The sequence below is a fragment of the Anolis carolinensis genome, chromosome 2 (assembly GCF_035594765.1).
Source record: "Anolis carolinensis isolate JA03-04 chromosome 2, rAnoCar3.1.pri, whole genome shotgun sequence".
NCBI classification, from domain to species: Eukaryota; Metazoa; Chordata; class Lepidosauria; order Squamata; family Dactyloidae; genus Anolis; species Anolis carolinensis.
In genome coordinates this window covers 188,192,532-188,207,201 of record NC_085842.1, presented here as the reverse complement: position 1 = coordinate 188,207,201, position 14,670 = coordinate 188,192,532, and the positions used below count along the sequence as shown (strand labels likewise).

Sequence of the window (14,670 nt, the reverse complement as noted above, 5' to 3'; positions counted from 1 at the left end):
AAAATACCACTGGGACCACCAGGAAGGCCGGACCTGGAGCAAACTTGACACACATAACCCCTAGGACCCATTAACCCACTGACAACGGATCTGGACCAAATAGACCCAACATGGCCAACTGTGCATACTGATAATAAAAAACTTTGCGTGCTAGAAATTACAGTTCACTCACACATTCACAGCATTCTGAATCAAACTAATAATGGAAAATAATTATGTTTTAATGCTTCCTTTTCAACAGTGGTTGCGGGTATGTTTATCAAAACTTCTACTCCCTCACCTCACCCCCCTTCAGCGCTTCTACTGACATGTCTCAGCCTTTGCAGGCTGCTAGGCCCTGCTAGGCCCCAAAACAGGACGCCATCTTCCCTCCTCAATATTGTTCCAAAGAAGGCAGCTTTTCCCTGGCTCATTAGGACACAGTACTATTCACAGCACACTAAAGAGAAAATAATGTCTATCTTTTTAATCTTTCCTTTTAAGGATGGTTTACTCCCCCCCCCCCTCAGTTTTTACTGAGGCAAAAAACTACCACCAGCAGGCTTCGGCCTACTCACTCCAACAGGCTTGTCACACAGTTCCAATGACCTACCATACATCCGGGCACTGCTTGGAGTGGGATGGACCATGGATGATGGACTTGCATATGGGAGTTGTAGTTCACCTGCCCCCACTGAACCTAGACCTAGACTAAACAGGAAAAAAATGTCTTTCTCAAATGACTTTCGCAGGCCACTTTCGCAGGCCACTCTGACCGCCAGGAAGGACGGACCTGGACCAAACTTGCCACACATAACCCCCATGACCCATTTTATGTCCTGGTGCCGTTTGGGGATGATGGGCCACAGATTATTGGATTTCCAGTACTTTCAATCGCTTCAGCTCCCACAGATCACTGTCATGCCCACAAATGACGGCACTGGACCAAACTTGACAGACAGAGCTCCCATGACCCCCTTTACGTCCTGGTGCAGTTTGGAGGAGGTGTGGTGTGGGGAAGGATGTACCATGGATGATGGAACTTGCAGTACCTTCACTTCCTGAGACTCCCATGACCCACACCAATGACTGATTAACACCAAACCTGACACACAGAGCTCCAATGACCCCTTCTACATCCTGGGGCAGTTTGGGGGACATGGCCCATGGACAATGGGATTTACAGTATCTTCACTCACTTCCCGAGACCACTACCATCCCCACCAATGACTGAACAAGACCAAACTTGCTACATAGTCCCCATCACGTACTTTACACCCTGGCGATGTTTGGAGGGGAATGGACCAGGCACGATGGGACTTGCATATGGGAGCTGTACCCAGTGATCTCAGCTGACATTAGATTTTGGAACACAGGAAAAAATGCCTTTCTCAAATGACCCGGGCACCGCTGGGCCCCCAAGCTAGTAAAACAATAAAACACATCATCGTTGTGCATATAAGGCGATAGAGCATACTAATACACAAGTCAAATGAAGTCCCAGAGACTTAGAACACACTGTCCTCTGGTTGCTTGCAGTGTGGCTTCTGGCTAGAACAGCTTGACTTTATAGCTGAAGATCAAATAGTTTTCCTTTATATTCTTCTAGAAGCCTGGGGTTCTGAGTCTCTGGGATGGTTTTCATTGAAAAGCAGTATCCAATCAGTCACTCACCTGCACTGGCAGGCTTAGAAACGGGCTCCAGCAGTCTCTTCAACCTACTTGTCTTTTTTTGATGCATATGTGTGTGCAGACACAAGTACACACACACATGAACATGACTGAATTTTGAGACTTGAACAATTTCTTAACAGCTCAGACAAAATCTACTCCTTCGCATCTGTATCAGAGAACTATCCTTCCGTTAAAAATAAACAGCCATTGATCAAAATATCTTTAAAAAACCACCTCTCTTTTATTATTTTAGTAGTACAGTAGAATTTCACTCATCCAAGCCTCGCTTATCCAAGCCTCTGGATAATCCAAGCCATTTTTGTAGTCAATGTTTTCAATATATCATGATATTTTGGTGCTAAATTTGTAAATGCAGTAATTACAACATAACATTACTGCGTATTGAACTACTTTTTCTCTCAAATTGGTTGTATAACATGAAGTTTTGGTGCTTAATTTGTAAAATCATAACCTAATTTAATGTTTAATAGGCTTTTCCTTAATCCCTCCTTATTATCCAAGATATTCGCTTATCCAAGCTTCTGCCGGCCCGTTTAGCTTGGATAAGTGAGACTCTACTGTACTTACAATCCTCCCATTTAATCCTTCATCTGTTGTAACACTTCATGGCATCAATATAGCTGAATTACATGAATAATATGACACACCACCCCTGGCTTAATTTTAATCTTTCTGGACTCTATTATAATCCAGCCCATTCCTGTTTAAATATGCTCTATATCTTGTGGGTTGAATATAAATGTGTTCTGCATCTGAAGAAGCAAGATTATATCCACAACAGCTCATGCTAAAATACAATAACACTCTTAAAGGTGCTGCTACATTGCTTTCCTCCTGTCCTTTCTTTTATAGAAATGGGAATTTCCCCGTTGTTCATTCAAGATGGCTACTTGACACACACACTCCCAGTCACACTAATTTACACTTTGATTCTACATCTGGCACACTGTAGGCCAGATGTTTTCTTTTAAGCAAAAGACCACGTTGTTATTAAGGCCTTTTATACAGGCCTCTTTCCTTGAGAACCCTGGTGGCGAAGTGTGTTAAAGCGCTGAGCTGCTGAACTTGCAGACCGAAAGGTCCCAGGTTCAAATCCCAGGAGCAGAATGAGCGCCCGCTGTTAGCCCCAGCTCCTGCCAACCTAGCAGTTTGAAAACATGCAAATGTGAGTAGATCAATAGGTAATTCCTTACCTCCGGCAGGAAGGTAATAATAATAATAATAATAATAATAATAATAATAATAATAATAATAATAACGGGGACTCGGGGCGGCTTACATGGGGCCATGCCCAAGACAATACAATAAACAAAATATAAAAACAACATATCAAAATACAATTAAACAATACAAGAATAACACTGCACAGTACAGAACAAAATCAAAGCAAAAGCAGCATAACATAACAAGGGCGGGCCGCATGGACACAAAGTTAAAACTCGGGGTAAGAAGAGATAAGAATAAAACAATGGGGAACAGTGGTCTAAAGGATAGATGTTGGGAGGAGTAACAAAGGAGGTATATAACAGTTACTCTCCGAAAGCACACCGGAAGAGCCATGTTTTTAAATCTTTCCTAAAGGCTAAAAGAGTGGGGGCTTGCCTGATCTCAATGGGCAGTGAGTTCCATAAACGGGGGGCCACAGCAGAAAAGGCCCTCTCCCTTGTTCCCACAAGGCGGGCCTGAGATAAAGGCAGTGGCGACAGGAGGGCCTCCCCTGATGATCGAACGGCTCGGGCAGGTTTATGGTAGGAGATACGGTCACAAAGGTAGGTGGGTCCCAAACCGTTTAGGGCTTTATAAATGATGGTCTGCACCTTGAATTGGGACCGGAAAATGAACGGCAGCCAGTGGAGCTCCTTAAACAAGGGAGTAGATTTCTCCCTGTAACTCGCTCCCGTTATTAATCTGGCAGCCGAGCGTTGGACCAATTGTAGTTTCCGGGCCGTCTTCAAGGGAAGCCCCACGTAGAGCGCATTACAGTAGTCCAGTCTAGAGGTAACTAAGGCGTGCACCACCGTGGTCAAGTCAGACTTCACGAGGTATGGTCGCAGTTGGCGCACAAGTTTGAGTTGTGCGAAAGCCCTCCCGGCCACCACCGACACCTGAGCCTCAAGCGTCAACGCTGAATCCAGGAGGACCCCCAAACTGCGGACCTGTGATTTCAGGGGGAGTGCAACCCCGTCCAGCACAGGTTGCCACCCAATACCCCGATCCGACGAGCGACTGACCAGGATGGCCTCTGTCTTGTCAGGATTGATCCTCAGCTTGTTCCTCCTCATCCAGTCCGCCACAGCGGCCAGGCACTGGTTCAGCATCCGAGGGGCTTCCTTGGAGTCAGATGGGAACGAGTAGTGGATTTGCGTGTCATCTGCGTAGAGATGGCAACGCCCTCCAAAACTCTGGATGACCTCTCCCAGCGGTTTCATGTAGATGTTGAAAAGCATGGGGGGATAAAATAGACCCTTGCGGGACCCCACAGGTCAAAGGCCAGGGGTCCGAGCAGGTGTCCCCCAGCTTCACCATCTGGGAACGGCCCTCCAGGAAGGACCGGAGCCACTGCAGAACAGTGCCACCAATCCCCATCCCAGAGAGCCGTCCCAGAAGGATACCATGGTCGATGGTATCGAAAGCCGCTGAGATGTCCAAGAGAACCAGCAGGGTCACACTCCCCCTGTCCAGTTCCCTGCGGAGGTCATCCACCAAGGCGACCAAAGCCGTCTCGGTACTGTGCCCAGGCCTGAAGCCAGACTGCGAGCGGTCCAGAAAATCAGTGTCATCGAGGAACTCCTGGAGCTGCGTGGCAACCACCCGCTCCAGAACCTTGCCCAAAAATGGGAGGTTGGAAATTGGTCTGTAGTTGTTACATACGGATGGGTCTAACGAGGACATTTTAAGTAGCGGTTTTACTACCGCCTGCTTAAAGCAGGATGGAACTGACCCCTGGCTCAAAGAGGCATTTATTATAGCCACAAACCAATCCAACAACCCCTCTTTGGCCAGCTTAACCAGCCAAGAGGGACAAGGATCCAAAGCGCAAGCGGTCGCCCTCACAGACCCAAGAATCCCCTCCACGTCATCAGGAAGAACAAGCCGGAAAGAATCCCACAAGATCGAACAGACAGGTACCTCGGTTACCTCCGCTGGAACTACAATTAAACTGGAGTCCAACTCACGGCGTATCTGAGCAACTTTGCCTGCAAAATGGTGCGCGAAATCGCTGCACCTGGCTGCCAAGTCATCGGGGAGCCCCTGGGCCTCAGGAGGCCGCAGGAACTCTCCCATAACTCGGAACAGCTCAGATGGCCTATTGGACGCAGACGCTATGCGAGCAGTCGTGAAAGCTTTCCTGGCTGCTCGCAAAGCCACGGAGTAAGCCTTAATGGCGGCTTTAGCCCGTGCTTGGTCGGACACGTCCTGAGATTTCCTCCAGATGCACTCTAGTCCCCTCCTCGCACGCTTCATCACAGCCAGCTCCTCAGTGAACCAAGGGGTCGACGTGGCTCTACGCAGCGAGAGGGGACGTTCGGGAGCAATCATGTCCAATGCCCTTGTCAGCTCACTATTATAGCGATCAGCCAGGACATCGACAGGATCGCCAGTCTCCAGAACAGGAAGATCCCCAAGAGACCTCAGGAGTCCATCCGGATCCATCAGCCTCCTGGGTCAGACCATCTTAGTGGGTCCACCTCCCCTGCGGAGGTTAGAAGACACGGCGAAACTTACACAGATCAGATGACGGTCAGACCATGACAATGGAAGAATATTTTGCTCTTCCACTCTGACTGTCCCACCGTCCACAATAAAAACAAGGTCCAACGTGTGTCCCGCCTGATGTGTGGGCCCAGATATAACTTGAGACAGCCCCATGGTCGTCATGGCAACCATGAAATCCTGAGCTGCACCTGTCAATGTGGTCTCGGCATGAATGTTAAAGTCTCCCAAAACTATAAGTTGTTGGGAGGCCAGGGCCACATTAGAGACCACATCTGCTAGCTCGGACAGGGAGACTGCTGGGTCGTGGGGTGGACGATACACCAGCAGAATCCCCACGCTGTCTCGGGCTCCCACCCTCAGGAAGACACACTCGAACCTCGAAGTTTGCGGAACGGCGCATCTGATCAGGGCGATGGACTGCCGAAAGATCACCGCGACTCCTCCTCCCCGCCCCCCAGCCCTGGCCTGCTGATGCACCCCAAAACCCGGTGGACACAGCTGAGTGAGATTCACCCCACCCAGCTCGTCTAACCACGTCTCGGTGATGCATGCCAGATCCGCCCCCTCATCCAGGATTAAATCCTGAATAACAGCTGTCTTACCATTGACAGATCTGGCATTCAGAAGCAGAACCTTAAGGCCGGGGGGTCTGTCCTGAAGACTACCACACCTATTCCTCTCCAGGGTCGCAAAAACTCTGTTGCGCTTCTCCCTGGGTCGCAAGTGACCGCTCTTCCTCCTCCTCCTCCCCCACACTACCTCAATGGTGCCCCACCCGTGGGAACCCTCTACCTCCTGGGGGATTGATTGATTAAGGTTGCCTTTTAAGGGGGTTAGTCAGCTGTCCTGAAATGTGGGGCCCACAGAGGTATTTGTTTGATTAAGGAAGGAACCCATCTCCATTAGAGGTAAAGAGACGGAGTCATCTGACATAACGTCATCTGACATTGACAGGGGGCTAAACAAGGGTAATGTCTGTGGGCAGGGTTGAGAGGTGGAACAGGCATAGCTTAAAATTGGGGAGGGAGTCTCAAAGTGGAACTCTGAAAAGGGGGCCAGCACCGGCGAGCGTTCGACCCCGTTGTTAGAGGTTATTAAATCTTGTGTGTCGGAGATCAGCCCGCTGACCAAGGGGCGAATCACTGGATCTACTAATACTCTTCTAAGAGGGATGCCCAGCAGTTGTAATTTAGGCCCAAGCGAGAACAGTTCCTCCACTAACAATTTGTCTTCCAGTCCAATAAGGAGATATAAGGAGCGGTTTCAAGAATGGTAATCTCTACGAAGCCAGTCAATAGTCTCGATCTTCACTTCCGGCCGGCTTACAGATAGTATTTGCGATAGAGATGTCTGTACCGCTCGCTTAGATGACCATCTACCTCTGTTCAGTATTGAATCTGAAACTTCCACTGCCACCCTATTAGTTCGTAACAGATGCTGGGGATTGCAGGGAATGTCCAGTGATTGTCCAAACAATTCAGAGGATGACGCCTTGTTAGTCCTCTGAGAGACTCTGTTGATCTCCTTCCACCCATCCCTCCCCTGTCCCTCTCCCCCAGATAGCAGCCCCATTCCCTCACTAGTCACTTCAGCATCTAACCCATTAGCTACCTTCTGCTCCTCCAGCCTCTTCCTCCTTTGGCCTTCCAGAGCACTAAATTCCTCTTCCATGTTAGCGAAATTGACTGGTATAGTTGCTCTACTGTCTATAGGGGATGGATTTTCCACAATCAGGGAAATTCCTTTAAAAAGAAGATCAATTTTCTTGTTCAGTGTCTCAATCTGAAGTAAGACAGTACTGAACGATTTCCCCAAAAGGTCACATAGGTAGGAAAGATCGTTCTTCCTCCGAGTTTCCTGCATACTCAATGTCTATTACCTTCTCAGTGACCTTCTTATAGTAAACCACTCAGATCTTTCTTTCCTATAGTAAACCACTCAGATCTTTCAACAAATTCAGAGTTGACATCCCATTCCTGATATCTAATTCTGTCAACCTCTTGCACAGTAATATGTCAACCTACATACACGAACCATCTAACACATTCCAAAACCATCAGATTCAGCCATCAATTAAACTCGAGGTACTCTCTAATCCTATGTGATTACTTCCTATGACCTTTGATACCAGACTCTCACATCCACTTCCTATCACAATCGGATCTGTATCCCCTATTAGATTAAATTAAATTAAAATAAGGCTTTCTTACTCCCATCCTTAATACACAACTATACACACACACACACACACACACACACACAAAGGGCAAAGTGGCAAGCTGTAGCACTGATGAATTCTGGGAGGTGCTGCTCCACACAGGACCGCCCGGTCCACACGTAGCCTCTGGTGATCAAACGGAGAACGGCTGGCCGCGAGGAAAGCTGGTGGGTCCACCCGGTTCAGCACAGTCTCCAATGCCTAAGGAAGGCTAGAGGAGGCCGCCCGGTCCGGCGCGAACTCCGATGGCCTGGCTCGCTTTTTGATGACCAAGGAGTAGGTTAGAGGTTAAGGAGGCCACCCGGTTCGGCGCGGCCTCCACAGGCCTAGTCTTTGTAAAGGTCGAAAAGCAGGATGAAAGAAGCCACCCGGTCCGGCGTGGCCTCCAAGGCTGAGGAAGGCCGATGAAGAAGCCAAGAGAGGGCTGTGGGAGGCTGCCCGGTTCGGCGCAGCCTCCGGAGGCCTCGATCTCTTAGATGGTTGAGAAGGGGACTGGGGGTAGGTCGCCCGGTCCGGCGCGGCCTCCACGAACCTGGTTATCCCCGTGAGAACCCGCTGGAAGCTGTAGCCGTCCGCGGCGTATGCGCACGCGCGGCGGCCGAGGGAGTTAATGGAGGCCGCCCAGTTCGGCGCGGCCTCCACAGGCCTAGCCTCTCCTGGAGCCGATGTAAAGGCTACAGGGAGCCGCCAGGTTCGGCGCGGCCTCCAAGAGCCTCGTTGTCCCCTAAGGGCTGGAGGAGGCCGCCCGGCACGGCGCGACCTCCAAGCCGGGAAGGAAGCCGACGGGGAAATTGAAGATGGTTGCCCTGGAGGCCGAGGCGGGGGCAGAAGAACGCCTCAAAGGCCAGTAAAAACGCCCAGGGAGGCAGCCCGGTACGGCGCTGCCTCCGAAGTTGAGGGAGAAACTGGGGGGAGACCACCCGGCTCGGCGCGGCCTCAAATGTCCCAACGCTCACCCAATGCTCCCCGCTACCGCCACCGTCAGAGTTCTCGGGCGAGCAGGCGAAATGGCGGTTGGGCCTCTCCTCTCCTTCTTGATCTTCTGCAGGTCCTATCGGCAGCACCTCCAGCCGGCAACGGTAATACCAGTCCAAAAAGTCCAAAAAGATAGCCAGCAGCCTCACCCCTTTAACAACAGCCAGTTAGGGTTTCAGAGGGCCGTGTAGCAAGATATGTGGCGGTTTTTATTTCCCCTTGTCAGCGGAGCTAGTCACGGAGGCTGTTGCCACGCAGCCATCTTGCCCCCCAGTGCTCCATGCAGTCGTGCCGTCTACATGACCTTGGAGGGGTCTACGGACAACGCTGGCTCTCATCGGCTTAGAAATGGAGATGAGCATCAACCACCAGAGTCAGACATGACTGGACTTAACGTCAGGGGAAAACCTTTACCTTTCCTTGACAAGAGTGATTCCTTTGCAAAAGTGGTCCATAGGAATTCATTTCCCATGTCAACACAGTGTCAGGATTGGCTCAGTAAAGACTGACTTGCTCCACTAAAATCATAATTCACTTCTTAGGCTAGGATTGGGAATCAAGCAGACCTTCAGCTGTTGTTGGACTGATATTTCTCACTATTGGGTCTGCTGACCAGGGCTAGTAGGAAATATTGTTTGGCAGTATACATGATTCCACAATCCTATTTCAGTTTATTTTGCGTTGCTCTTGTTGTGGCAATTCATCAACAGTTGGAGTAGATCACATTCACTGATTGAATCATTTAGTGTTTTGCTTCAATCACCTTCCTATTTTGCATAATAATACTGCTATTATGTACAATGTAAGACCATCCCAGTACCCTCCTGCTTCTATACTAGGAACACAAACACTAAGAATCAGGACCATGCAGACCTCCGGATATTGCTTAACTACAACTCCTATTATTCCTTACCATTAACTTTCATCCCTAGAGTTAATGTTAGCTGCAGTCTAACCATAGGGCATACACTTTCCACTTTTACATCTTCCGGCAGATGTTACCATTTTGTGTATCTGACAAGAATAAGTTCTACACCCATAAGCTTTAAATGTACTGGTCTTAAAGTAATGTATTGCCCCTGTCAGACCTCTAACTTCTTACTTTCTCTGTACATAACAGATCACTGCTGCTAAAAATGCCACACAATGAGGTGGTTAATGTTCCTGGACATCCATTCATGAGTAAGCACAAGGAAGAAAAGACAGGCTAAAATGTACCTGTAATTGCCACATTGATGGTTAGAGCCACCATTATTAGTGTTTTGGCTCAAATCCAGTACCCTGTTGTCAAAGGCAGTGGGAAATGATGGTGATAAAGCTGAATAGAGCATGACTTAAATATTGTACAGTACCATGAAGACAGTGTTATGCCTTGTGTAATGACCTGAAGGAACCACTTCCCTATTTGGTCTTGAAAAACTAGGCAGGGTCAGTCTTGGTTAGTACTTGAATGGGACACCATCAAGAAGTGCCCGTTGCTTTAGGCTAAATTTCATCAAAAGGCAAGTACCAATCACCTCTGAATATTCTTTGCCTTAAAAAAATTAATGGAGTAATTGTAAGTCAATAGGCAACCTGAAGATACATAAACATATATGTAACAATATAAGTTATTAACAATTGATTTTATTGAGGTGCACAACTGTACAGGGAGTGGCATATTAGTTCTAGTGCTGACACACCATCACACAGAGTTCTTAACACTAATAATGCCAAGAAAGTTATTTACAGACCTGAAGAATGATTGTTCCCACTGTACTGAACTTCCAGTACCACACTGTTACCAACCCCCTACAATTATACAACACATTCTTCCCTTTCCATTCCTCCTTATTTACATTTTAAATTGGTGGTCATTTAGTGGGCCATCTGCCATTCACAATGGTTTCACATGGTTTGGGATGGTGACTTAGGAATGAAGTATATTTTCTAGCTGAGAAAAGGACCTGAGCAAAGCCTTACTTTCAAAGCAGACACTAGTGTTCAGGCTAAAGCAGTTCAACATTTTACTCTGGAAAAGTTTTTTCCCTGTGGAAGAATGACTGATCATAACTCCCCACCTCCCCACCCTATACAGGACATAAGAGTTAAGGGATACTTCAAGGTGTGAAATGGCTGTGAGGAGGTTGTAGATGTGTGGCACTCATGTTGTCACTTCATACCAGACAAAACACAAATATGCAACAATACAGAGGTAAGGGAGGAAGAGGAATGCAAACTGATTTGTCTCCTCAAACACATGGCTAAATGTGATTCCACTATAATCTCCGTCCCCTCCCACAAAAGGAAAGATTTCACACGGAGGACAGAACATGGGAAGACTCTATCCAACTCCCTCAGGAAAAAAAGTTTGGAGAAATTGCTAAGCTGATTGCAAGTACAGCCACATGCTCTTGTGATTGAAAGGCGGGAGTTTTATCCCAACTCCAGACAAAAGCAGCACACATGCTGTAGGCCTGCATTGCCTATCTCCTTCCTCTGAAAGCAAACAGACAGACGTACCATGTGGCACAAACTACATGGCAGGCCTCGCCACCCTGCACAGCAGTAACTGGCAGATTGAGGTCCACATACCGGAGCCATCAAGCTGGAAAGCTCACATACAGCTGTCCAGATATTATTTAATGAGAAGTTTCAAAAAAATGAGAGAGAAGAAACACTTTCCTTCTTCCAGTCTCTGCACTGCTGCACAAAAGCCTGCTTATTTTCAACAAGTACACCTTTCTGGACTCCATTTTGCAACCAGGCTGCAAGGACCACTTGCAGGAAGAAACATAGAGATATGAAGGATGCCAAATGCAAAGAAGCTGGGAGAAGAGCAACGATTACATGAGCTCAAACCTATTTGTTCCTTCTGTAGAAGAAAGTGGAAATATGTTTTAGAATGCATTGCAACAAAGGTTTCCTGTGGATAATTCCGGAAATCAGGCCTAAATCTTTAAAACAGCAAGGGTCAGCGAATTTTTAAAAAGCTGTAGTAAACAAGCTGGAGGAGAGGGGGGAAATGGCGCCTCACTTCTAGCCCAACCGCCAATATGCTTCTGCGGCAGCAATCGGTTCCAAAGTGTGAGAGTGAGCAAAAACATTTGCACAGGGACAATTTATTTCAAGCAGATAGAGAGAAAAAAGTGTACAGATCATATTTTCCAGAATGACTATTGGGATGAGATGGCCTAAGGAAAGAGGCCCACAGAAAACACCTCCCAAGGAAAGGGACTGGCTCCATTGAAATGCAGCGCGCTCCTGGAGGCGCCAGAAAGCAGAGAGCCTTGCAAACTTGTCAATGAACCCAATGCATGAGTAACCCCCTCCTTTTTTGTTTTTAATACAGAAGTCAGGGCGTGTTAACTGCATTATGGACTCTCTCTCTCTCTCTCTCTAGGTTAATCCTTGTTCTAAACACACACAAACAAGTCTTCCCGCCAAGCCACGCTTTTGACTAGGGAAGAAATCGGTTACCACTTCCTGTCCCAGATGGGAAGGTGGAGCATGATGAGAGCAAGGCAAGGACAAAATGCTTGAGGTGCAGAAAGGCCTATTATAGTTATTTTGCTTCTTAACTCTCACAGAGTCCCCAAACAGAAAATCGGAATGGGTGCAAACTGCAAAGAGCAGCTAGCCTCCTCTTCGACTTCCCTGCCTCCTAGAGATATCAAAAATAGTAGGAAATTGCCTTGCTTCGCTGCTTCATTCCACTCTATTGCTATTAAAAACATTGTGGGAGGACTACTTCAAAGAGAAGAAACCTGAGACTAACAAAACTAGACACCTTGACCCCTTCCATACAGCTGAACAAAATCCCACATTATCTGCTTTGAACTGGGGTACATGGCAGTATGGACTCAGATATTCCATTTCAAAGCAGATACTGTGGGTTATTCTCTCTTGATATTCTGGGTGATATAGCTGTGTGGAAGGGCCCCTTATTTTCACGCTTTGGGCACGACTGACAGCCAAACACCCTACTTGTGCTGCGTGGCAGGGCATGGGCAACAAAAAGAAAAGAATGCAGAGGCAGGAAGAAACAGAAATTAACAACAACAACATATTGATGAACATCCATTCCAATCCTGAAAAAAGGGGGAGGCAATTAACAGGCCCAGGACTGAGAAAGCAATGAAGGGCACTTCCACACAGCCCTATAACCCAGAATATCAAGGAAGAAAATCCCACAATATCTGCTTTGAACTGGGTTATCTGAGTCCACACTGTCATATAATCCAGTCCAAAGGTGATAATGTGATTTTATACAGCTGCGTGGAAGGGGCCTGAGATGCCCCCTATGAGAAATGCAGGCCTTCCAATCCTTCAAGAAGGCCAGGACTTTATAAAGGGGCACCAGAAGACACCCCAATTTTAATAAATGAGGGGAATGTGTCCAGGAGGCCCTCACAATGCCACCCTCCCATGGCATTTTCTTTTTAAGAGACCCCTCCTTTCTCCTCACACACTTCGGGGCTCCCTTCCTTCACTTCCCTCTGCAGGAGAGAGAGGAATAGGGCGAAACCATGCCCAAAAGGGGGGGCTGGGCTGAGGAGGGCGAAACCATATACAAAATGGAGGGGGGGCTTAAAAGACCAGCAGTCTCCTCTCAATGAGGGTGCCCCCCCCCAGGCTTGAACTGGGGTTGTGGGGAGCAGGAGCTTCACTCACCGCCTGCGCAGCTCCTCGGGGGTCAGTGGAGCGGCCCGGGCGGGCATCTCGGGGCCGGCGAGGCAGACAGGCAGGGAGGCGGCGGTGGGCAGAGAGCGGGAGGGCGGCCGAGAGCAGTTTCGCGCGCACCGGGGGGAGGGGGAGGAGGGAGGGGCGGGGCCGGCGCTGGACGGAACCATCCGGGATTAGGCCCGGGGGGGGGGAGACTAGAGAAGATCTCTACTTGGGGAAGGGGAGGCGGGTCTTCGGGACGTTTGGAGAGGGAGAGACCAAGTAGCCAATGAGTGGGATGTGTGTGTGTGTAATTTAGGGCCTTTATCGAGGTATGGTCACTATATGGGTTTCTTAGGCTTTCCTTAGAAAACTCAGAGATCGTTTTGTCCAGTTCCAAAATACAGACCATAACTATAGCTCTGCGGCTGGCAGTGAGAGAAATGTGTGACTGTGTGTGTGTGTTTGTGTGTATATGCTGTGGCGAAGTATGGTGATATGGGAAATAAAGTATTGAGGAATTGGTGGTAGTTAAGGTAAAGGGTAAATGTTTTCCCCTGACATTAAGTCTAGTTGAGTCTGACTCAGGAGGTTGGTGCTCATCTCCATTTCTAAGAGCCGGCGTTGTCCGTAGACTCCTCCAAGGTCATGTGGGATGACTGCATGGAGCGGCGTTACCTTCCCCGCCGGAGCAGTACCTATTGATGCACTCACATTTGCATGTTTTTGAACTTCTGGGTTGGCAGAAGCTGGGGCTAACAGTGGGGGCTCTCTCTGCCCCCCCAATTCAAACCTGCGGCCTTTCGGTCCAGAGGTTCAGCAGCTCAGCGCTTTAACACGTTGCGCCATCTGGGGATATTATTTCCTAAAGGTTGTGAATATACAATATTTCTGATTTTTTTTGTCTGTTGGAGGCAAGTATGAAAAAATGATTAGGATGTAATGGCCTTGCAGCTTTAAAGCCTGGCTGTTTCCTCCTTGAGTGAATTTTTTGTTGGGAGGTGTTAGCTGGCCCTGATTGTTTCCTGTCTGGAATTCCCTTGTTTTGAGAGTGGTGTTCTTTGCGATATTTTATGTGCTTCTACTGTCTGTGGCCCTGAGAAAACAGAGGATTTGCCAGACTTTGATGATGGGAATACTTTGTTGGGATGTGTTAGCTGGCCCTGATTGTTTCCTGTGTGGAATTCCCCTGTTTTCAGAGTGTTGTTCTTTATTTAGTGTTCTGATTTTAGAGATTGTATTTTTCTGTTTTATTATACCACATTAATTTTTATATATTCTGATTTTAGTGTTTTTGAATACTTGGAGCCAGATTGTATTCATTTTCATGGTTGACCGCAACATAATAATAATAATAATAATAGTAATGATAGTAATAATAACGACTTTGGTAATACACAGTGCTTCACTCCCTTCTCAGCTTCCTTTTTGGATGAATCCTT

At 47.9% G+C, this 14,670-nt stretch overlaps 1 protein-coding gene across 1 annotated transcript in view; it reads right to left on the bottom strand.

Moving 5' to 3' along the window:
• The window catches only part of dnmt1 (DNA methyltransferase 1), a 79,508-nt gene extending 66,118 nt beyond the window's left edge, over positions 1-13,390 (bottom strand). The window contains exon 1 of the mRNA XM_008119756.3: positions 13,238-13,390. Within this exon, the coding sequence (XP_008117963.2) occupies positions 13,238-13,284 (47 nt within the window). The 5' untranslated portion in view covers positions 13,285-13,390. The remainder of the gene's footprint in view (positions 1-13,237) is intronic.
• Positions 13,391-14,670: the final 1,280 nt, after the last annotated feature.